The 24,523-nt window shown below is 36.4% G+C and overlaps 1 protein-coding gene across 1 annotated transcript; it reads left to right on the forward strand.

Annotated features, from left to right (window-relative positions):
- The first annotated feature begins 597 nt into the window (after window positions 1–597).
- LOC138316202 (adenosylhomocysteinase B-like) lies at window positions 598–9,758 on the forward strand. Its single transcript, XM_069257780.1, has 9 exons — window positions 598–752; window positions 1,886–2,076; window positions 4,112–4,240; window positions 4,951–5,050; window positions 5,512–5,624; window positions 6,113–6,320; window positions 7,881–8,086; window positions 8,316–8,510; window positions 8,866–9,758. The coding sequence occupies exons 1-9, from the start codon at window positions 734–736 to the stop codon at window positions 8,995–8,997; spliced, it is 1,293 nt and encodes a 430-aa protein (XP_069113881.1). The 5' UTR covers window positions 598–733; the 3' UTR covers window positions 8,998–9,758.
- The last annotated feature ends 14,765 nt before the right edge of the window (window positions 9,759–24,523 follow it).

The raw sequence follows: 24,523 nt of genomic DNA on the forward strand, positions 1-24,523 counted from the left end.
TTCGGACACCAAACTTTATATAGGTATAGTGATACAATTCCCACTGTATTGTTTATTTTTTACTCAAAATACAATAAAAGGATGTGTTTAAACAAAACAAAAATAAAAAGTTTAATGAACACACTGAATAAGACATGTTTGACATGGAGTTCCATATTGTGTCATTTGACCAGTTCATTTTTGTATATTCAACCGCAGGAAAGGTCGCAGTCACATATTCACATTCAAACTTACCATACAAAATATAATGCTCACATATCTGTTCTTCAATCTTGTTAATTTCCAATTTGAAAGTAAAGCATTGGTCAGTTACAATGACTTTTTCTGGACTATTTCATGAGTTTTTTAAGTATTTTCTAATTACTGTCCGAAATTTGAATCCGTCCGAAATTTGACTACTTTCCCTATATAAAATGAAATGCAATGTTTACATTTTGACATTTGATAATAATAAAAATATTCCACTCAATATATTTATTTTAAAAAAAAAAACACGCTAATATAAATAATTTCTCCCAAGGCGCCCCATAAATTTCATCCAGACTACGATTAATACGAATTATCTGATTCGCTGTTGGAAACCATATTCGACCAATCGTATATCGTGAACCAAAGAGCATCACGTGATTATGTAAATGAGAAAAGGGTATAAATATGCCGGCGAACATGAAAGCGACCTCTTTCTTCATACTAACACACGTGGGCACAGAACCGGCAGAGACGATCTAGCAAAATGCCCTCATACAAAGTCGGTACGTGTATTACGGGAAAAGTATGATGTGTCATGCATCAGCATTAGTATTATATAGAGCATGGACAATTACGTTATCGGATGCAATTGATGAATCAGACATCAATTTCCTATTTGTTAGTGGTTGCACCAAAAGTGACAAAAGGTTGTTGTGAAACTAGTGCAATTATACAACCTTGCGTTCAGATCTTGACTCCGTCTCTGGATAGCTGAACCGATCACCGATGATGCGTTATGCATATCTAGCTCAATTGACAGATACATTAATAATTGTATCACAATTCAAATTAACCCTCGATCGTCAACAAGACAAATTGATTTCTTATTTTGAATTTTAGTAACGTGTTACAACCATAACCGGAAGAACAATTATTTGAAATGCAACATATATTCAATGCTATTATGATTATGTTGTAGTCTAATTGATAGAACGGACAATATATTTCAGATAATTATATAAAAAAAGGCAGGTGCACATGGCTAATTAGTAATTACTGTATAATTATAAAAATAATGTTTTATATAGGATAGTCTAATATAAGGTACTTGTTTGAAATTGACATTAAATTCTGATGACTAAATTACTATAGTACATCATGCATCATCCTCAACACTTCAGGGGTTACTATGGCTATCGTTATATCCACCCCTGGACTAACTTGTAGTAAAACTGAAGGCTATTTAGGAGTTTAAAAAAAAGGACCAATCATAGGCCTGCAGAGACTTCTGTTGAAGATTACAGAGAAGTGCGATGCCCAACTTCAAAAACACAGTGTAACTTACAGTTTTTATTCAATTCATTTGATGTACATCAAAGGATCAATTTATCTATGTTTTCTGCTGCCTTCAGTTTCACTATGAGATAGTTCAGCGATGGATAGAACATCTGTGATAGTAACCTCTGGAGTATCAAGAATGATCTGGCATAAACAATTATATTATAGGCCTAATTTAAAGCAATTAAGATACTGTAGTCCGAAATAGTAATGATGCCCCGTATCCCTTACAATATCTTGCCAATACATGACATGTCCATGTCTGATGTATAGAACATTGCTATAGACATCAGAACATTATTACATGCCTAAACTGGCCCATATGTTTCATCTGTCACATATTGGATTTCTTTTTCAGCTGACATTGGCTTGGCCGATTGGGGCCGTAAATGCATTGAGGTTGCTGAAAATGAAATGCCAGGGTTGATGCAGATGAGAGAGAAATATGGCAAGTCGAAGCCCCTTGCTGGAGCTCGTATTGCCGGGTGTCTTCATATGACCACACAGACTGCTGTGCTTATTGAAACACTTACAGCACTTGGAGCAGAGGTATTGTTTGCTTAAAACATGCATGTGTTAATATTTTAATTTAATTGTTAGTTTCATACAAAAGAGACAAATCAAGAAAGAATAATACACATGGAAGATTGTATAATAGTGCAAAACTGAAGGTTAACCATTAACATAAAGATTCCTTTTTCCTAACTAATAGTAAGCGTATTTGGTATTTCCAAAGTCATGAATCAATTTTTGCATTGGTATATTTGTGTTGTTGGGGGGCAGAGCGGGGTGATTGGGGGGCAGAGCGGGGTGATTATCTTCTAACCTGTGTAAATTGAGTAAATTGATTTTCATTCATAATCTTCATGGCTGAAAAAGTGAAATTCAGTAAACTGTTGAACAAAAATATTTGTGATAAGATGTTCAAGGTAAGATATGTGAAGATGTTATCTATTGACCCAAATCAACAAGTTGGTCTCGGTTCATCTGTACTCTATGTACACAGTGCTAATCAGTATCAAAGATAGTTGTTCATAGCTCTGTACATGTTCTATATCTGTGGTTAGAGCTATTGTCAAGGTGAAGGTCAGAGATCAATGACACTAGAATAAAACTTTGTCAGTATAGCGAAGATTTCATTATCCTTGACCTACTATAGTGGACCAATGTCCTACAGGCTATCTACTATACATCTTTGCCTACCCTGAAGTTTTGAGACATTTCCATGGAGGCATAATAATGGATATTGATGGGTGAAGTTTGTACCACTATTTCTCAGAAAGTACTGAAGGGATCTTAGTTATTAAGATTCCTATTGTTTATATTGCATTTAGGGACCGATGGCTTAACAAGATGGCCTAGATTTTATAGACTAGTTGAAGTGTTGTCCCTTTTTCTCAGAAATAGAGGGATCTGTTTCAAATTTCATATGCGTGTAGGATCCCCTTGGGGCCCTAGTAATAAATTCATGTTGCATTTATGTAACCGTTTGGACAAGAAGATGGCCGGCATGCAACCATCTTTGATTTTAATAGATGAAGTGTTTCATCGCTTTTTCTCAAAATGCTGAAGGGATCTGTTTCAAATTTCTCCTTCGATGCATTGTGTAATCAGTCTGCGACTTTAATCACTGGTCCAATGCTCATGACTAGTAATTTTATGGCCGGACTAGTGCTAATTGTAATGAACTAGTCCGATTGGACTAGTGGCTTCCTGCCCAATTCAAATTGTTTTAAAATACTATATCTGCAGTGGTCAATTGCATTTTCAACACAATTTGAGTGCATTCAGACTGTACTTTGGGGGGAAAATCGTAAACTAATGATGACCAAAGTGCTGAAGCAAAATGACTGTATATTTATTTTGGACTAGTGTTTAAATAGCTGGACTAGTAAAATTTTGATGGTTTACTAGTCCAAGGACTAGCAGTGGAAAAAAAGTTAAAGTCACAGACTGTGTATTTAATATTAGAAAACAAGATGGCCAACAAGCAGCTTTTGGATTTTGACAATTGAAGTTTGAAGTATTTTGAAAAAGTACTGAAGGGAGCTTTCGAAAATAGAGCTCAACTAATTGCATAATATGAATGATCAGTTAACAACATAGCTGATAGAAGCCATCATGTATTTTGACACTTTTAAGAGGTATTCCTCAAATGATACTTGTAGGGTCTGCTTCGTCCTTAGTTCTGCATATCCATTTTGGAACCAATCTTCTTTTTTTCTTCTTTCCATTGACTGACAACATTCTATGTTGGGCATTAACATTGCTCTAGGATATACTGTTTAAGATTATGCCTGTTCTTTGCTCAGCGCTCTGCCTTTTTCAAATCCTAGCTTGAACACACATTGTCATAAATTTTGACATTTGAAGAGGTGACACAGCTTCTGGCTGGAGAATTAGCTTTTATGCACAGCCGTGCACAGTTATATATAGGCATAGCATTAAAATCTTTAAAATAATTACAAGAATGATTTAGTATCCAAAATTAATGTTGGTCTTTATTGTGTGGTGTCTTGTCCAACTGACCTAATATAAGAAAAACAAATGATTTGATCTAATGGAGCCTATGTATATATTACAGGTTCAGTGGAGCAGTTGTAACATCTTCTCCACCCAGGACTTTGCTGCAGCTGCCATAGCTAAGACTGGAGTCCCTGTGTATGCTTGGAAGGGCGAGACAGATGAGGAATACATCTGGTGCATTGAACAGGTTGGTTGAATTGACAAATAAAAAACATGCTAAATCAATCAGTTTTCTTAATCTCAGCTATACAGTACCGTATGATAACATCGATCTATGAGGGCGGCATCTTGGATTTTTAGGTCATCTGACCCAAAGGGTCAAGATGACCTATTGTCATCATGCACCGTCCGCCGTAAATGACTTCTTGTGAATAACTAAGAGGCCTAAAGACCTGTTATTGGGCCTGTGACATGCTGGGATGAAGGGCTACCAAGGTTGTTCAAATGAATAACCTTGATCTTCATTCAAGGTCACATGGGTCAAATAGGCTAAAATCTTTAAATGACTATGTTGTATTGTGCTAATAGTCAGATGACCGTTAAGGCCCATGGGCTCTTGTTTAATGTCTTGTCATTGTTGTAACAGTCGTATGACAGATGAGTAATAGCAAGATGTTAAAGTATTGATAATAATAATGAAGACGTATGAGTAAAATTAAACCAAATGTTATGACAAATTAAAATATAAACAATACTAGCTACGGCAGTTAGTCTGGAAATGTGTCAAAATAGGTGGGGGGGGGGGGGGTGTCTTATTTGCGGTCAAATACGGTGGATTGCAAACTTATAATGTAAGATGGATTGCAGTGGTTTGTAGTTTCTCATGATAACTTGACTGAAGAGACTGATAATGTTAAGAGTTCAACCTAACTTGGATGTTCTTCTGAACTACTACAGACTTTGGTGTTTGCTGATGGCAAGCCCCTAAACATGATCCTGGATGATGGAGGTGATCTCACAAACCTTGTCCATGAGCGATTCCCACAGTATATTGAAGGTAAGGTTACCATCAGTATATTACCCTTTCTTTAGTTTGTTTACTCTTTGCATTTTACCATGTTCTATTAGTAACATTAATATAGTATGTATAAAAACATGGACAATTTTCATTTAATATTTTGCAGTAAACTAATTCTAATGAAATAACTTGCATGTATGAACATGTTCATTTTGATAATCTAGAAATACTCAGAAATGCCCATTTATCCCAGGCAGTAAGCAATATGTTACAATTAATGAAGATAGATGGTCAATCTTAATGATCAATATAGCAGCTTTTGTAAATGATATGATGCAGGAATTGTCCTTTTTGATAGATTTGTAACTAATTTATTTACAAACGAATTTGGAAATAAAGATTGTATCTTTCTGTCTATACCCTAGATTGTTTCATTTATCCAGGTAATTTAGGTAAATGTGAGGACGGAACATATTGATACTTATCTAAATATTTGACAGGAATTAAGGGTTTGTCTGAGGAGACCACAACTGGGGTACACAATCTCTATAGAATGATGAAGAAAGGCATACTAAAAATTCCCGCCATCAATGTCAACGATTCAGTAACAAAGGTAACTGAAAAATCAAAATTTAGGAGCTGACAAAATTGAAATAGTGTAGAACTGCCAATTCTTTGTATTTATGTATTATGCAATATCTAGATGTGACTGAAAACAGCTGTATCTATATTACAAGTGCTCATTACTTAATATTTGTGCTCAGCTGAGAATTCAAACCAGTCATTGATTTATTATTGGTTTTATGTTTATCATTCTATAATGTTGTGATTTCACATTATATTGTCCTAGTAAATACTTTTTCTGGGGTTACTTCCCTTGAATCAAAGAGGTTTATTTTTTTTCTGCGACAGCTTTATTGTACTTCCATTTAACAGAAGGGCATCGCTTGTTTGCCACTTTCAACTTATTTCAAGTTATAAAGTGTAGTTTTAACAAACTTTCTACTGGAAACAATTTGCAACAATATATCATTCGGTTGAAACTATTTTATCAGTCATCATACAATCAATTAACACAGCTTACATATTTATCTTTTACAGAGCAAGTTTGACAACTTGTACGGGTGTCGTGAATCCCTTGTCGATGGCATCAAGAGAGCAACAGATGTCATGTTGGCTGGCAAGGTTGCCGTGGTAGCTGGGTACGGAGATGTTGGGAAAGGATCCGCTCATGCCCTCCGTGCCTTTGGTGCCCGTGTACTGATCACAGAAATTGATCCCATCAATGCCCTCCAGGCTGCTATGGAAGGTATATACATGTGCTATCTATTGTAGTCATAGAAACTATCCTAAGAATGGTTTACTGCTTTAGATTGATGAAGTATATACTGTTCAGTGATTTATTTAAAACAATTGATTGAACAATGAAAATATTTAAATAAAAGGACATTATCCCCCGCCCAACGAAGTTTGTGGGGGATATACAAATGGGTTCCGTCCGTACGAATGGTTTCCAGAGCATAACTCTAAAACCAGTAGAGATATTTCCACGAAACTTCATACACACATTGGTCTTTTGGTCTTGTAGTGCCTTTTGCTATTTTTATCTCCCGCCCAACGAAGTTGGCAGGGGATATACAAATGGGTTCCGTCTGTCTGTCCGTCCGTACGAATGGTTTCCGGAGCATAACTCTATAACTTCTAGAGATATTTCCACGAAACTTCATACACACATTGGTCTTATGGTCTAGTAGTGCCTTTTGCTATTTTTAGGTTTTCTTTTTTTGCATTTTTTCCGTAACCACGGAAACATTGCTGAAAATATCATATTTTTGTACCAGGTTCGTTTCCGGAGCATAACTCTAAAACCAGAAGAGATATTTCCACGAAACTTCATAGATACATTGGTCTTATGGTCTAGTAGTGCCTTTTGCTATTTTAAGGTTTTCACTTTTTGTACTTTTTTCTGTAACCATGGAAACATTGCTGAAAATATCATATTTTTGTACCAGGTTCGTTTCCGCAGCGTAACTGGAAAACCGGTTGAGATATATGCACGGAACTCCATAGGCACATTAGTCTTATGGTCTAGTAGTGCCTTTTGCTATTTTAAGGTTTTCACTTTTTGTACTTTTTTCTGTAACCATGGAAACATTGCTGAAAATGGCAGATTTTTGTGTAAGCATCGTTTCCGGAGCACAACTCTAAAACCAGCAGAGATATTTCCATGAAACTTCATAGACACATTTTATGTAGGACTTCTAATTTTGTATTATGCTTTAATTTTTATTTAATATGCATGCAGTAAAACTCAGATATATCAAACTCAATTACTATGAACATTCACTTAATTCCTATGTAAATCTTCGCTGTTTAAAACAAATCAAAAATCGCACTGTTAACTGCTGAACTTTGTTAAAGCTAAGATCAATTCTGGTATTTTTCAAAGAAGCAAATGTTTTCAAAGTTGGTTTCACTTTGTTAAAAATAACATAAATATGTTTTGTATATATTCTTCAATTGCAGTTGGGTTTTAAAATACTTTCCCTATACTCTTACTAGCATATAAAATTAATGCATTAATTGATTTAGCTCTCCATTGGCGGGGGATCTGAATGACTATGTCCTTGTTTAAGTTTGAGAGAAGAGTTTAAAAATATTCACAGGTAAAACCTTTATGCCTGAATTTCACAATGTTTTATTTATAGTTCTCTGGTTATTGTAGCCTCGACCCAAAGGGCAACAAAGTGTGTTTCAAAAACATCAAAGTATTGCCATTTTTGGAGTCAAATTATGCTTATAAACATTTCTTTAGCGTCATTATCGTTGGATATTTAAGATGCTAAAAGTAAGATAATATTTTTTACAGGATTTGAAGTAACGACAATCGAAGAGGGTTTAAAGAAGGCCAGGATCTTTGTGACAGCCACTGGCTGTAAGGACATTATTCATGGTACTATGTTTGAACAGATGCTGGAGGATGCTGTTGTATGTAATATTGGACATTTTGACTGTGAACTTGATGTTAAATGGCTTAATGAAAACTGCGCCAAAAAAGAACAAATCAAACCTCAGGTGAGAGTCTTATCACGAAGTATCACCCTCTAAGCTGACTTGTTTGATTTTAGTCCATATTATCTGTAGCAAAATAACAGCAATTATACAAACGTTAAATGCTTAATGCTTCAAAAATTAAAATATATGATTACGCCAACTTCATTATAAATCATACTGTTGATCATCAAAAGAATGACCTCAAACAAAAATTGAGTAGTTATGAGTAAAGGTTTTGGTTTGTTGTTAGGTGGATAGATACACCCTGAAGAACGGTCGTCACATCATCTTACTTGCTGAAGGTCGTCTTGTGAATCTCGGCTGTGCCCATGGACATCCCAGCTTTGTCATGTCCAACTCCTTCACAAATCAGGTGCTCGCCCAAATTGAATTATGGACCAAACAATCCGAGTACAATGTTGGTGTTCATCTTCTTCCAAAGACGGTAAGTACCGATTAGTTACTTCTTTATATTTACTTTATATCAATTTTGATGTGAAACTAGTGTGGCATTGTCTCTCTGATTAAAATGGTGGGAGGAGTAAGCTCCCTTTAAAAGTTGACAGAGTAAGCTCCCTTTTATAAGTGGTCTCAAAACCTGGTATTTACAGTAGGAATGATTTGGAGCTTTAACTAAACAGAATTTAATCTTAGATCAGAAGCTTTAAAACAAATCAGGCATATTTAGTCTGGCAGTGACATGTCAATTTTTTTCTTATTAAGGTTTTTAGCTAACTTATCAAATGTTACAACTGGTTTAGCTGATGATCTTTACAACTGCAAACTTAATTATATTCCAGCTTGATGAACAAGTAGCTGCTGCTCATTTGGATCATTTGGGAGTGAAACTGACGAAGCTATCTAGTGACCAGGCTGAATACCTAGGTATCCCACAGCAGGGCCCATTCAAGCCAGAAATCTACAGATACTAGGCTCCATACTGGAAGCTCCTTAATCCTGAGTCCTAGGGATAAAAAAAAAGCCAATGAATAACCAATCTTTCCCTTTCTTCGTGGATGTGACTTAAAAAATCCTGAACCCTGATGTTAATAAGTGGTCCAACAGGTTTCTATGTTGCATGCTCTGAGGAGAGGACGAATCGATTCCTTCCCTCCCATCAGCTTATTTTGTTTAATCAGGGTTCAGTAGTTCAAGGATTACAAAAATATTGTAATGACATGATACAAGTGTATTGTCATATCATTGTATTGTGTTAAAATGTGCAATCTGTCATACCCCAGAAAGGGATGCAGAAAACTGCTCTAATGGGAGACAACTCATCTGTATTGTGTGACAAACACAGAATGCAGTTAACCTTTCATCCCTCTATGATTGAAGATCAATGAAGAACTAAGAAAGAGCTCATGGTTATAGAGGGATGTAAGGTTCTGGGAGATACCACTTGTCTATTTAAATGTTAAATCATACATCAAATGAATCGTTGAGAATTCAGAAATCCAAGTTGACTGTATATGTTTGTTGGTAATGTTATTTGTTACAGACTTAGTTTTTCTGAATTTCCAATTTTTAATGAATAGTTCACATTGTGAGCAATGATGTCAGGATTCATTAACAAGTCCATTTGAAATTATTCTTGGAAGGAAATGGTGTTTGTAAAAGAATATATTTTAAACAGGTTTGTTTTTCTATCATATCACCTTTGCAAGAAAGTAAAATTTTCATGAGAAAACTCTTCAAATGTGTTGTGTTTAATAGAAGTCATGATATATTATTGTACTACCATATCACAGTACACTGTAGCTTCACTGTACCCTTAATTATCAATGGACAGAACTGACATCCTGTCATGTTTAGGTACTATCACAGTACACTGTAGCTTTACTGTACCCTTAATTATCAATGGACAGAACTGACATCCTGTCATGTTTTGGTACTATCACAGTACACTGTAGCTTCACTGTACCCTTAATTATCAATGGACAGAACTGAAATCCTGTCATGTTTAGGTACTATCACAGTACACTGTAGCTTCACTGTACCCTTAATTATCAATGGACAGAACTGAAATCCTGTCATGTTTAGGTACTATCACAGTACACTGTAGCTTCACTGTACCCTTAATTATCAATGGACAGAACTGAAATCCTGTCATGTTTAGGTACTATCACAGTACACTGTAGCTTTACTGTACCCTTAATTATCAATGGACAGAACTGAAATCCTGTCATGTTTAGGTACTATCACAGTACACTGTAGCTTCACTGTACCCTTAATTATCAATGGACAGAACTGAAATCCTGTCATGTTTAGGTACTATCACAGTACACTGTAGCTTTACTGTACCCTTAATTATCAATGGACAGAACTGAAATCCTGTCATGTTTAGGTACTATCACAGTACACTGTAGCTTTACTGTACCCTTAATTATCAATGGACAGAACTGAAATCCTGTCGTGTTTAGGTACTATCACAGTACACTGTAGCTTCACTGTACCCTTAATTATCAATGGACAGAGCTGACATCCTGTCATGTTTAGGTACTATCACAGTACACTGTAGCTTTACTGTACCCTTAATTATCAATGGACAGAACTGAAATCCTGTCGTGTTTAGGTACTATCACAGTACACTGTAGCTTTACTGTACCCTTAATTATCAATGGACAGAGCTGAAATCCTGTCATGTTTAGGTACTATCACAGTACACTGTAGCTTTACTGTACCCTTAATTATCAATGGACAGAGCTGAAATCCTGTCGTGTTTAGGTACTATCACAGTACACTGTAGCTTCACTGTACCCTTAATTATCAATGGACAGAACTGAAATCCTGTCATGTTATTTTACTATCACAGTACACTGTAGCTTCACTGTACCCTTAATTATCAATGGACAGAACTGAAATCCTGTCATGTTTAGGTACTATCACAGTACACTGTAGCTTCACTACCCTTAATTATCAACGGACAGAACTGAAATCCTGTCGTGTTTAGGTTCTATCACAGTACACTGTAGCTTTACTGTACCCTTAATTATCAATGGACAGAACTGAAATCCTGTCATGTTATTTTACTATCACAGTACACTGTAGCTTCACTGTACCCTTAATTATCAATGGACAGAACTGAAATCCTGTCATGTTTAGGTACTATCACAGTACACTGTAGCTTTACTGTACCCTTACACCCGGTCCACCCCAACTGCGAATGATAAATATTATGAAGTTCCTTACCGTCAATCGATTGATTTGTGTAGCGATAAACGCTAACACTCTACCGACACAACGTGGCTATTTTTAGACTCGAGTACTGTCGCCAAATCCACAGGTAAATCGCGGGGCGCTCTGGCTACACCAGCTATACCAAACACAATCGTAAATGTTACAAATACCGTAAAATCTTGTGTTACTTACACACCAGTGTACTTTGCACATGTATTTTTTCTTATGGCTTTAAATACTGAAAAAAATCTACTATCGGTATATTTACTATCACAGTACACTGTAGCTTCACTGTACCCTTAATTATCAAGGACAGAACTGAAATCCTGTCATGTTTAGGTACTATCACAGTACACTGTAGCTTTACTGTACCCTTAATTATCAATGGACAGAAACTGAAATCCTGTCGTTGTTAGGTACTATCACAGTACACTGTAGCTTCACTGTACCCTTAATTATCAATGGACAGAACTGAAATCCTGTCATGTTTAGGTACTATCACAGTACACTGTAGCTTCACTGTACCCTTAATTATCAATGGACAGAACTGAAATCCTGTCATGTTTAGGTACTATCACAGTACACTGTAGCTTCACTGTACCCTTAATTATCAATGGACAGAACTGAAATCCTGTCATGTTTTGTTACTATCACAGTACACTGTAGCTTCACTGTACCCTTAATTATCAATGGACAGAACTGAAATCCTGTCATGTTTTGGTACTATCACAGTACACTGTAGCTTCACTGTACCCTTAATTATCAATGGACAGAACTGAAATCCTGTCATGTTTAGGTACTATCACAGTACACTGTAGCTTTACTGTACCCTTAATTATCAATGGACAGAACTGAAATCCTGTCATGTTTAGGTACTATCACAGTACACTGTAGCTTACTGTACCCTTAATTATCAATGGACAGAACTGAAATCCTGTCATGTTTAGGTACTATCACAGTACACTGTAGCTTTACTGTACCCTTAATTATCAATGGACAGAACTGAAATCCTGTCATGTTTAGGTACTATCACAGTACACTGTAGCTTTACTGTACCCTTAATTATCAATGGACAGAACTGAAATCCTGTCATGTTTTGGTACTATCACAGTACACTGTAGCTTTACTGTACCCTTAATTATCAATGGACAGAACTGAAATCCTGTCATGTTTTGGTACTATCACAGTACACTGTAGCTTTACTGTACCCTTAATTATCAATGGACAGAACTGAAATCCTGTCATGTTTTAGGTACTATCACAGTACACTGTAGCTTTACTGTACCCTTAATTATCAATGGACAGAACTGAAATCCTGTCATGTTTAGGTACTATCACAGTACACTGTAGCTTTACTGTACCCTTAATTATCAATGGACAGAACTGAAATCCTGTCATGTTTAGGTACTATCACAGTACACTGTAGCTTTACTGTACCCTTAATTATCAATGGACAGAACTGAAATCCTGTCATGTTTAGGTACTATCACAGTACACTGTAGCTTTACTGTACCCTTAATTATCAATGGACAGAACTGAAATCCTGTCATGTTTTTACTATCACAGTACACTGTAGCTTACTGCCCTTAATTATCAATGGACAGAACTGAAATCCTGTCATGTTTTGTTCTATCACAGTACACTGTAGCTTCACTGTACCCTTAATTATCAATGGACAGAACTGAAATCCTGTCATGTTTTGTTACTATCACAGTACACTGTAGCTTCACTGTACCCTTAATTATCAATGGACAGAGCTGAAATCCTGTCATATTATTTTACTATCACAGTACACTGTAGCTTTACTGTACCCTTAATTATGAATGGACAGAACTGAAATCCTGTCGTGTTTAGGTACTATCACAGTACACTGTAGCTTTACTGTACCCTTAATTATCAATGGACAGAACTGAAATCCTGTCATGTTTAGGTACTATCACAGTACACTGTAGCTTCACTGTACCCTTAATTATCAATGGACAGAACTGAAATCCTGTCATGTTTTGGTACTATCACAGTACACTGTAGCTTCACTGTACCCTTAATTATGAATGGACAGAACTGAAATCCTGTCATGTTTTGGTACTATCACAGTACACTGTAGCTTCACTGTACCCTTAATTATCAATGGACAGAACTGAAATCCTGTCATGTTTAGGTACTATCACAGTACACTGTAGCTTCACTGTACCCTTAATTATCAATGGACAGAACTGAAATCCTGTCATGTTTTGGTACTATCACAGTACACTGTAGCTTCACTGTACCCTTAATTATCAATGGACAGAACTGAAATCCTGTCATGTTTTGGTACTATCACAGTACACTGTAGCTTCACTGTACCCTTAATTATAATGGACAGAACTGAAATCCTGTCATGTTTTGGTACTATCACAGTACACTGTAGCTTCACTGTACCCTTAATTATAATGGACAGAACTGATCACAGTACACTGTAGCTTACTGTACCCTTAATTAAATGGACAGAGCTGAAATCGTGTTTAGGTACTATCACAGTACACTGTAGCTTTACTGTACCCTTAATTATCAATGGACAGAGCTGACATCCTGTCATGTTTTGGTACTATCACAGTACACTGTAGCTTTACTGTACCCTTAACTATCAATGGACAGAGCTGAAATCCTGTCATGTTTTGGTACTATCACAGTACACTGTAGCTTCACTGTACCCTTAATTATGAATGGACAGAACTGAAATCCTGTCATGTTTTGTTGCTATCACAGTACACTGTAGCTTCACTACCCTTAATTATGAATGGACAGAACTGAAATCCTGTCGTGTTTAGGTACTATCACAGAACACTGTAGCTTCACTGTACCCTTAATTATGAATGGACAGAACTGAAATCCTGTCGTGTTTTGGCCTTGGTGTTGTCCTCTTTAGTGATCATGAAATTCATTTCTATTGTATCCCACATTTCACTGATGGTCATCTTCAGTTCGTAACAAAACATTGATTGAAGAAGATAATGGACAGCGATGTGGTCTTTCATGTCTGTCCACATTTTTAGCCCATGCACAATCATCAGATTAGATAGTGGGCTATTCAAATTACCTTTAGTCTGTGGTCCAGTGGTCCGTCATCTGTCCATGTTATCAATTCTTGTTGCCGCTATTTCCCAGCAAGTACCGAAAGGATCTTTCTCAAATTCTATATGTAGGTTATCGTATGATCTTAGTGTAACCCTGGTCAATACTAGTCGCAATATATCGCTCGGCTAGAGAGAACTTCCCTTTAGCTCGATCGGTTGAGCGTCAGACTAGTAATCCAGAGGTCCCGAGTTCGGTCCCTGGCAGAGGCAGGTATTACATTTATTGTAAATCCTGCACCCTGATACATTGGCGCCCACGAAGGGACTCGGGAATGATACTTCACGATACCTGCGAAGGAATCGTTGTGACCCATGGAAACTCGAGGACGAGTTGATTCCTGGAGGGGGAGTATGTAACCCTGGTCAATACTAGCCGCAATATATCGCTCGGCTAGAGAGAACTTCTCTTGAGCTCGATCGGTTGAGCGTCAGACTAGTAATCCAGCGGTCCCGAGTTCGATCCCTGGCAGACACAGGTATTAAATTTATTGTAAATCCTGCACCCTGTTACATTAGTTGTGCATATAACATTTTGGGACCGATCGGTCAACATGGCCGACCAGCCGTCATCTTGGATTTTTGATAATTTAAGTTTGTTGCTGCTATTTCTCCATATGTACTGAAGTGATCTTCCAAATTTCTGATGTAGTTTGTAGTTAAAGGCCCATTACCTTTCCGGAGCAAAATATAAAGGTTTCTTAAAAAAACATTGATAACATCAGAAAATGCGTACCGATGACCTAAAATAAGGTTACGACACCAAACATAAGATTTCCTGCGTAATATATGAAGACAATGGAGAGTCAATTCGCTGTTTTGCCGTCTGGCGCAGTGATAGTCAACTACCGCCCGGTATTTAGGACGACGGCGGGAAACATAATACGACCCGCGTTATGAAAATAAAAATTTTATTTATTTTAATCAAATCGTTCAGAAGGTGATGATAAATATAGTATTAACTGTAAGTTAATAATTCTTAAGACTCTACAAAATTATCGATCTTGTTTTACATTCCCATTTTAAAAATTTAAAGCCGTTTCGGAACGGTAGTGGGCCTTTAAGTTTGACAGGTACCCTCTTTCCATTGTCTAAACTAGGCATTAAATGATTTGATTGGCCCAAATATCCCTCTGGGATCGCTTTAGTCCGCTAACCTGCCTATATTATTAGGCTTTTTGAATTTTTTTCCTAATATATTAGGGCAAAAAAGCCTAATAATATAGGCAGGTTTAGCGGACTAGGATCGCTTGTGCTAAAAATTGTTACTGCCTTATACAGGTACAATGTAATTATTGACAAAAATTTAGTTCTGAAGGAAAGAAAAAAAAAACATTGCCCAGGGGAGAGGTTATAGAGGTTATTGATATCACTTTCAAAGAATAGTTTTTTAGGGTCATCTAACCGAAGGTCAGGATGACCTATTGTCATCGTGTTTTGTCCGTCGTCGTCCGCCGTGCGTCGTGCGTAAGACTATTTATACAAAAGCCTACTCCTCCTTCATCCTTTGATGGATTTCATCCATATTTGGTGTGTAACATCATTCGGGAAGGACAATTATATTTTATATAAATGAGCCTGGTCCGACCCCTAGGGGCTGAGGGGTGGGGCCCCAAATTGGGAAATTTTCTTAATTTTAGCTTTAAAATTCTACTCCTCCTTCATCCTTGGATGAATTTCATCCATATTTGGTGTGAAACATCATTGGGGAAGGACAATCATATTTTATATAAATGAGCCTGGTCTGACCCATAGGGGCTGAGGGTGGGGCCCCAAATGGGGAAATTTTCTTAAATTTAGCTTTAAAATCCTACTCCTCCTTTATCCTATGATGAATTTATCCATATCTGATGTGAAACATCATTGGGGAAGGACAATCATATTTTATATAAATGAGTCTGGTCCGACCCCTAGGGGCTGAGGGGTGGGCCCCAAAAGGGCAAATTTTCTTAATTTTAGCTGTCCCACTTCCTGTTTTCAGGTTTTGGTCTCCGATCTCAATGAAAATTTGTCTATAGGGGTTTTAAATGATGCCGAACAACATTCAAACATTTTCGTAAAGATTTTGGTATTCCAAGATGGCCGCTGGCCCACTTCCTGTTTTAAGGTTTCAGTCTCTGATCTCGATGAAAATTGGTCTATAGGGGTTATAATTAATGCCGAACAACATACAAACATTTTCGTAAATATTTTGGTATTTCAAGATGGCCGCTGGCCCACTTCCTGTGTTGGGATTCAATCTCCGATATCTCAATGAAAATTGGTCTATATGGGTTTTAATTGATTCAGAAGGGGGAACTTTAGGTGAAGACAATCATATTTTATAAAGGACCGAGCTAAAACCCATGGGGATAGTACGGCGGAGGTCCAAAATGGGAGCTTTGCTGAAATTTGGCTTTAAAATCTGACTCCTTATATTAATCATGGAATGGGTTACAACCATATATGGATGAAGGGCTACCAAGTTTGTTCAACAAATGACATTTACCTATTTCAGAAACTTACACATTCAACTAAGGAGTTCCTTGTATTGTTTATATTAATTGTTAACCACAATTTTATACTGTGAATTTGTTGTTTTGTGCCATGAGTCAGATGACCGTTAAAGGCCCATTACCTTTCCGGAGCAAAATATAAAGGTTTCTTAAAAAAAATAATAACATCAGAAAATGCATACCGATGACCTAAAATAAGGTTACGACACCAAACATGTGCAAGATTTCCTGCGTAATATATGAAAACAGCGGAGAGTCAATTCGTTGTTTTGCCGTCTGGTGCAATGATAGTCAACTACTGCGTGGTATTTAGGAAGACGGTGGGAAACATAATACGACCCGCGTTATGAAAATAAACATTTTATTTATTTTAATCAAATCGTTCAGAAGGTGATTATAAAGTAGTATTAACGGTAAGCAAATAAATTTTAAGACTCTACAAAATTATCGATCTTGTTTTACATTCCCATTTTAAAAATTAAAAGCCGTTTCGGAAAGGTAGTGGGCCTTTAAGGCCCATGGGCCTCTTGTTTTATTGAGTACGATTATGATAGCTAGTCAGTAGATTGCCAATCGTGCAACCATCGAACCTTACTAAAACCAACAAAACTTGGTGTAGGCATCAAAAGACTACTAAATTTGACATTGTTCAGTACCTAATCTTGCACAATATAAAACAATTTGTTTTATTATATCGGTATTAACAAATTTTGTAATAGTGTAATTTGTATATATTTGCTATATCACTGAAGTATGCCACCGAAGACACCAAACACGCACCCGGTCACATTATATTGCCAATGGACAAACTAGTCGTCCATATGCAGAAACTACTTTTTTTGTATACCATTGACCAGTGCGTCTCGGCTAGGGGACAGAACTCTTGAGCGAACGCTGAAATCAAGGCTAAGAGTACTAGTGGGTCGATGCCCAGGGAAATGAAATATCGTCCCAAATTTAGTTGCCTTTTATCATCAAATGGAGCCAGCAAATACAATGAAGACGTTTTTAGCTATACAGCGTTCAAAAGTCTCACAAGTTTCTTTATTCAAACCAAGATCAAATGGTACGTATCAGGATGCGATTAAGGATGTATTCTTCTGTGGTTTCAGTCCCGTTAAAGTCTCGTTTCGACATAGATCAAAAACGTTATGAGATTTTCAAACACGATTTATCAATATCTCTAGCATGTGGTCTGTAGCAAATTTTGTCAAAAAATTACATTTCTGTTTTTAGTAGATTTTTTTACACAGCGATTTTAAGAAATCGCCCATTTGGCGGCCATTTTGAAATTGTGTCGTTTTTGGCTTTGAGTAGAGCCACCGTTTTCCCATTTTTTTCTTAAATTGTTTTTACTTAAATCATCACCGCGTCAGCATTTTCAGCTGTATCGAGTTAATTTTTGATGTAAATCTTCACTTGGTTCATGGTAATTAAAATATTGAACATTAATGTGTGGAATGAAACACTTTTGTCACTTTATTTCTACATTTAATGGTAATTTGAGCACTTTTATTTTTTAGTCAAAAAATATTGAAAAATAACAAATATTTAAATGGGGCAAAAAAGTAAGCACACGGACCCCCCATTTTTCTGCCTGATTAAGAAAGAACAACCCTTTCCCTATTGATATGCAAACTATTGACAAAAGTTTAATACCAAAACTTTTTCTATAAATGGTTAAATTTGACAAAAATGGCTGAAAATGGTGCATTTTGGAGCTCAAAATCAAGGGGTAGGGGTAGCATATGTTGTTATTTTGAGAAAAAATATGACTCTTATTAATCATAACTGGTATATTTTTAATGAAGAATACTTGAAAATAAATTCTACAAACATTCATACATATCGAACACCTCATTAGGGAATTGTGGCTTTAAATTCTAGTGTATGTGGTCAAAACGGCTGAATTCCAATAAAATCCACTATTTTGTCATTTTGGTATCTTTGAGTGACAATAGCTCAAAAACGAGCACACGGACATATGTTTTTTCTTCCATTTTCTTTCATGGTATGAACTCCTATTTCCAAAAATCTATATCAGAAAAAAAGTTTAATACAAGAAAATTTTGACTTCTCAGAGGAGTACATCCTTAACTACACCAAATATCGGAATTACTGCTGATTGTTATTGGTGTTTTCCACGTAATCTGATGGTGGTAATGGTCTGGCGTATTTCTGTTTGTACTTCTTTTCCAGTACACGAACAGTCGAGTTCCTCTACACCGGATATACGAAAAAAATGTTTAAGTATTGCAGTTAAGATAATATTGTATACAACTTAATGTAGAACGAATATACATACCCGGCCTACTATACCTTTCGGCGAGGTACGAAATGGTGCCTATGTGTCCTAGTGGAGCGCTGCGTCAGAAAATCACTCGGGCACAGTTTTCTATACTTTTTTGTAGGTTTCCAATAATTTCTTAATATCTACCGTACCGCTCACAAGACGCCGTATAATTTTCCTTTGAAAAGACCTTCAAATTTATATGTGAAAAAATAAATTTTTGTGAATTTTATACTGTTTACGATTCAGTCTTATTTCCTAGTAGGTAAGTGTATAAAACAAGTACGATAAAATCCATACCGCATACGCTTTAATTATGGTTTGTATAATCGTTACTTTGCTCCATTATCTGTAATAGAAACCAATTGTAGCTCTAAAGACGACACAATTATCTGTCTAAAAGTCTTTTGAGCTATATTATTGCAGCTAAAAATAATGTAGCAGGTACTCCCACAATTTAGTTTTATACAGGAGTTGACTTAACAAAAAAATTATCTTGGAATCAAACTGTTATACTTATGAGCCTATATCAATCATGTTTTATACAGGATTTTGCTAACTTAGATATATGTATGTATCGTACATGTAAATTGCTTCTGTGTGCAGAATAATTTCTCAAATACATATTAATGTAAAAAGATAGTAGACACCGGAACTCCTTATAATAATAGAGCAATGTTAAGACTGTTTGTTAATTAGAAATCTATTGAAAGCTTCACATCGTGATGAAATAATGTGACAAACATGTATAACCCCTTTAAAACTTTAGTAGCAATAAAGACGTTACTGAAGTTCTATGTGTATCCAGATTAAAACATGTCAAAGAGGTCACTTTACAATGACTGATTAATAAGTGTGAATATGTGAAATGAGATTTTAGACCAATATGTACTCTCTTTCTGATATTAAATATATCACATGGTGTTGTATAACTTATTGATTACTTTTCCCGATTTCTGTGTGTACAACTTTAGGACTCGATAAAAACATCTAACACAACAGGTCTATCATTTTGAACAAATCGCGTACATAGCACACCGTACATGTTCGAGATATAATTTCGAAATCACCCGTACAGTGTTTTCGTAACAACCGTACACTTTCTGTGTTCGACCGCATGTAGTTTCCGTCCGTAAATACCATTTTACATGACATAAGACAGTCAGAAAACTCGAAACTTGCCAATAAATTTATAATATTATGGTTATGAATGGTGATCTTATTTCACTTGGTAGAAGAAAATGGGAATATCTATTTGATGAAATTGAATTAAATTGGGAAAAAATATTTAACAATCCTTTCAAGGTTACTAACAACACAAAGCTACAATGGTTCCAGTACAGTGTAGTTCAAAATATTTTGACAACAAACTCATTTTTATATAAAGTATGATTAGTTAATAATCCAATATGTAATCTTTGTAATCTTGAAAGTGAGAATATTGTTCACATCTTATGGGGATGCAGGGAAACTCAGAGATTTTTACAAACTATAGAGACACTTTTATATGCTTTGTATATCCCATTTCAATATAATAAGCAAAGTTTTCTTTTTCGTATGTGTCTGAACGATAGACCTTCTCCAATAAATAGTCTAGACAATGAAATTTTAATCATAATAAAATTATATATATATAAAACAAGATGTCTACATAAAGCTTTAAATCCACATGCACTTATTAATTTAATCTATGAGCATTATACTTCTCAAATGCACATTGTTTGCAGCAATGGTGAACATGCACAGCAGCAATGTAAAAATGAATGGAGGAAATGGGAAAAACTCATGAAATTATAAGATTATATATGGATTTCCTTTATATTTTTGTATGAATATAAACTTATTATTACATATTATTACATAATAGAATGTTTATATCATACACACAGGCACACTTCATTTTATTTTATGTATTTTTAAAATTCTTAACACGTATATCTTATCAATTACAAGAAAAATTCATATTCACCGAACATAATTACTACATTAATGGAAAAATATCAAAACTTTTTTTATATTTTTTTTTTCATTTCTAGCCCAGTCTTTCTCTTTTATCTTTGTTCTCTTCCTTTCTCTCTCAATCTATTGTTTACTACTTTATTTCTCTCTTTCCTTTTCTTGTTTCTTCTAGTGTGTATGTATTTTCTTGTATGTGAAAAAAACCAGAATATATGTATGTGTGATTACATGAGATATAATTTCGAAATCACCCGTACAGTGTTTTCATAACAACCCGTACACTTTCTGTGTTCGACCGCATGTAGTTTCCGTCCGTAAATACCATTTTACATGACATAAGACAGTCAGAAAACTCGAAACTTGCCAGTAATGGTTTCAAACTTTCGTTTTGCAATATGATATTTGCGGTATTGCAGATAATGGAACGACAAATGGAAAATAACTGATCATTTTGCTTCGACATCGGAAGAATCGAGGGCGATTATTGATATTCTTGATAGATTTGCGACAAATCAAACATAGGAAGACAATCTTAGAATGATATGGATATTCTATCTCCTAGCAAAGCATATGTACAGTTGTAAGATGTCAACATCCGTCGCAACATCCGGTACCGTACAAAAGAGTTCGCACACTGTGAAATACAAAACCAGAAGAAAAAAAATGGTTTACTAAACGCCAGTCAGATATATACAGTACGACGTTTCTGTGAAAGGTGATCAAACCAATAAGACATGAAAGTGATAATTGTCGACGGATTTAGAGTTTAAACTTATATATTTGAATGCTTCCGTCGTTCACGTGTATTTACTTTCCTAATTAACAGTCATGCTCTTTGCACAAAAGTCGTGTTATCCTAATGAAGTCGCGCACTAATGATAAAAGCAGGCGGTGTTGAGGAAAAATTACCCATAACTTGGGTATGACCTAGTGGTACTGAACTAGGTGGATATTAAAGACACCACCACCAACAGAGCATAAATGATATTAATCACTTGAACAATAATTGGTGTTTAATCGTGTATATATATGTCTAATTAACACAACAAATAATATAAAATAATTTATTTTGCCCTTAGCGCATGCGCAATCAGTACTTAATTCCATATAGGATATTGTGCCACGGATTTTTTTCGGGATGCAATTAATTATTTTTTGTAACTTTAACTTGAAGTAAAATTAGAAGCTCAAACTTTTCAATGGTGGTAATGGTGTAAAGTAAGTAACTTTTGTAACTGAAGAAAATTAATAAATCGTCTGCTCGTGCTTTTGATAGTGAAAAAATATCATTTGTCAGCGGTGGAGCATCTTTAAAAAATGCACCTGCTGGAGATAAACCTTTGGTATATCAGCTTCTTGGATTACAATTCATATTAACCATTCTCATATGCAAAGCCCTCCTAATGTTATATCCACCCCTGGCAAAACTCAAGGGTCTGTGCGACAGTAGATGAGACAGGTATAGTTTGGTTCTTTGATGTACACCAAAAGAATCGAAAAACAGTACAATGTCTGGCTTTGAAATTGGGCATTGCTCTCTGTAATCTTAACAGGATCGAGGACGTTAATCTGACTGTTTTGATCAGCTTCTTTAGTATACGAAACTTAACTGATACCTTGAGGAGTCTCATTTATAGGGGGGGGGATAAATGATACAGAACGTACCTGAAATTTGATAATTTTATGCATCCCTAAAACGAATACCGTTAACAATCAGATTGGTATTCTGTTCCTGAAAGGTTAGCTATTTAAGCCTCCTTACTTAGTTCCAGGATGAAGGGAAATGATTGTCCGAATGAAAATCGGAAAGACTTCATATGTAAGTAGTTATGTACTCTATCTTGATGTGCTGATTTGTTCTTATACAATGAAAAATATATTTTCCAAATGACCTAATTATACGTTTTAAATTATTTACAGGTTTCGTGCCAGGTCCCTGTGGTTTTATTCGCATTCGTTTGCTGTAATATCTTGGAACATATTAACCGAGAAATTTCACCACTGGGACAGCAGCGCGTGGATGACAGAAACAAGGTCGGTTGTCAATCACGACTGGACCATTTCACACAAGGTCGGTTGTCATTCACGACTGCACCATTTCACACAAGGTCGGTTGTCAATCACGACTGGATCATTTCACACTAGGTCGGTTATCAATCACGGATGGACCATTTCACACTAGGTCGGTTGTCAATCACGGATGGACCATTTCACACTAGGTCGGTTGTCATTCACGACTGGACCATTTCACACAAGGTCGGTTGTCAATCACGACTGGACCATTTTACACAAGGTCGGTTGTCAATCACGACTGGACCATTTCACACGGTTTCGGCTGTCAATCACGACTGGACCATTTCACACAAGGTCGGTTATCAATCACGGATGGACCATTTCACACAGGTTCGATTGTCAATCACGACTGGACCATTTCACACTAGGTCGGTTATCAATCACGGATGGACCATTTCACACTAGGTCGGTTGTCAATCACGACTGGACCATTTCACACAAGGTCGGTAGTCAATCACTACTGGACCCATTACACACAAGGTCGGTTGTCAATCACGACTGGACCATTTCACACAAGGTCGGTTGTCAATCACGACTGGACCCATTTCACACGAAGGTCGGTTGTCATTCACGACTGGACCATTTCACACTAGGTCGGTTGTCAATCACGACTGGACAATTTCACACAAGGTCGGTTGTCAATCACGACTGCACCATTTCACACAAGGTCGGTTGTAAATCACAACTGGATCATTTCACACAAGGTCGGTAGTCAATCACGACTGGACCATTTCACACAAGGTCGGTTGTAAATCACAACTGGATCATTTCACACAGGTACGGTTGTCAATCATGACTGGACCATTTCACACAGGTACGGTTGTCAATCATGACTGGACCATTTCACACAGGTACGGTTGTCAATCATGACTGGACCATTTCACACAGGTTCGGTTGTCAATCATGACTGAACCATTTCACACAAGATCGGTTGTAAATCACGACTGGACCATTTCACACAGGTTCGGTTGTCAATCACGACTGGACCATTTCACACTAGGTCGGTTGTCAATCACGACTGGACCCATTTCACACAAGGTCGGTTGTCATTCACGACTGGACCATTTCACACTAGGTCGGTTGTCAATCACGACTGGACAATTTCACACAAGGTCGGTTGTCAATCACGACTGCACCATTTCACACATGGTCGGTAGTCAATCACGACTGCACCATTTCACACAGGTACGGTTGTCAATCATGACTGGATCATTTCACACAGGTTCGGTTGTCAATCATGACTGAACCATTTCACACAAGATCGGTTGTAAATCACAACTGGATCATTTCACACTAGGTGGTTGTCATTCACGACTGGACCATTTCGGTTGTCAATCACAACTGGACCATT

This window comes from Argopecten irradians, chromosome 2, assembly GCF_041381155.1.
Source record: "Argopecten irradians isolate NY chromosome 2, Ai_NY, whole genome shotgun sequence".
Classification (NCBI taxonomy): domain Eukaryota; kingdom Metazoa; phylum Mollusca; class Bivalvia; order Pectinida; family Pectinidae; genus Argopecten; species Argopecten irradians.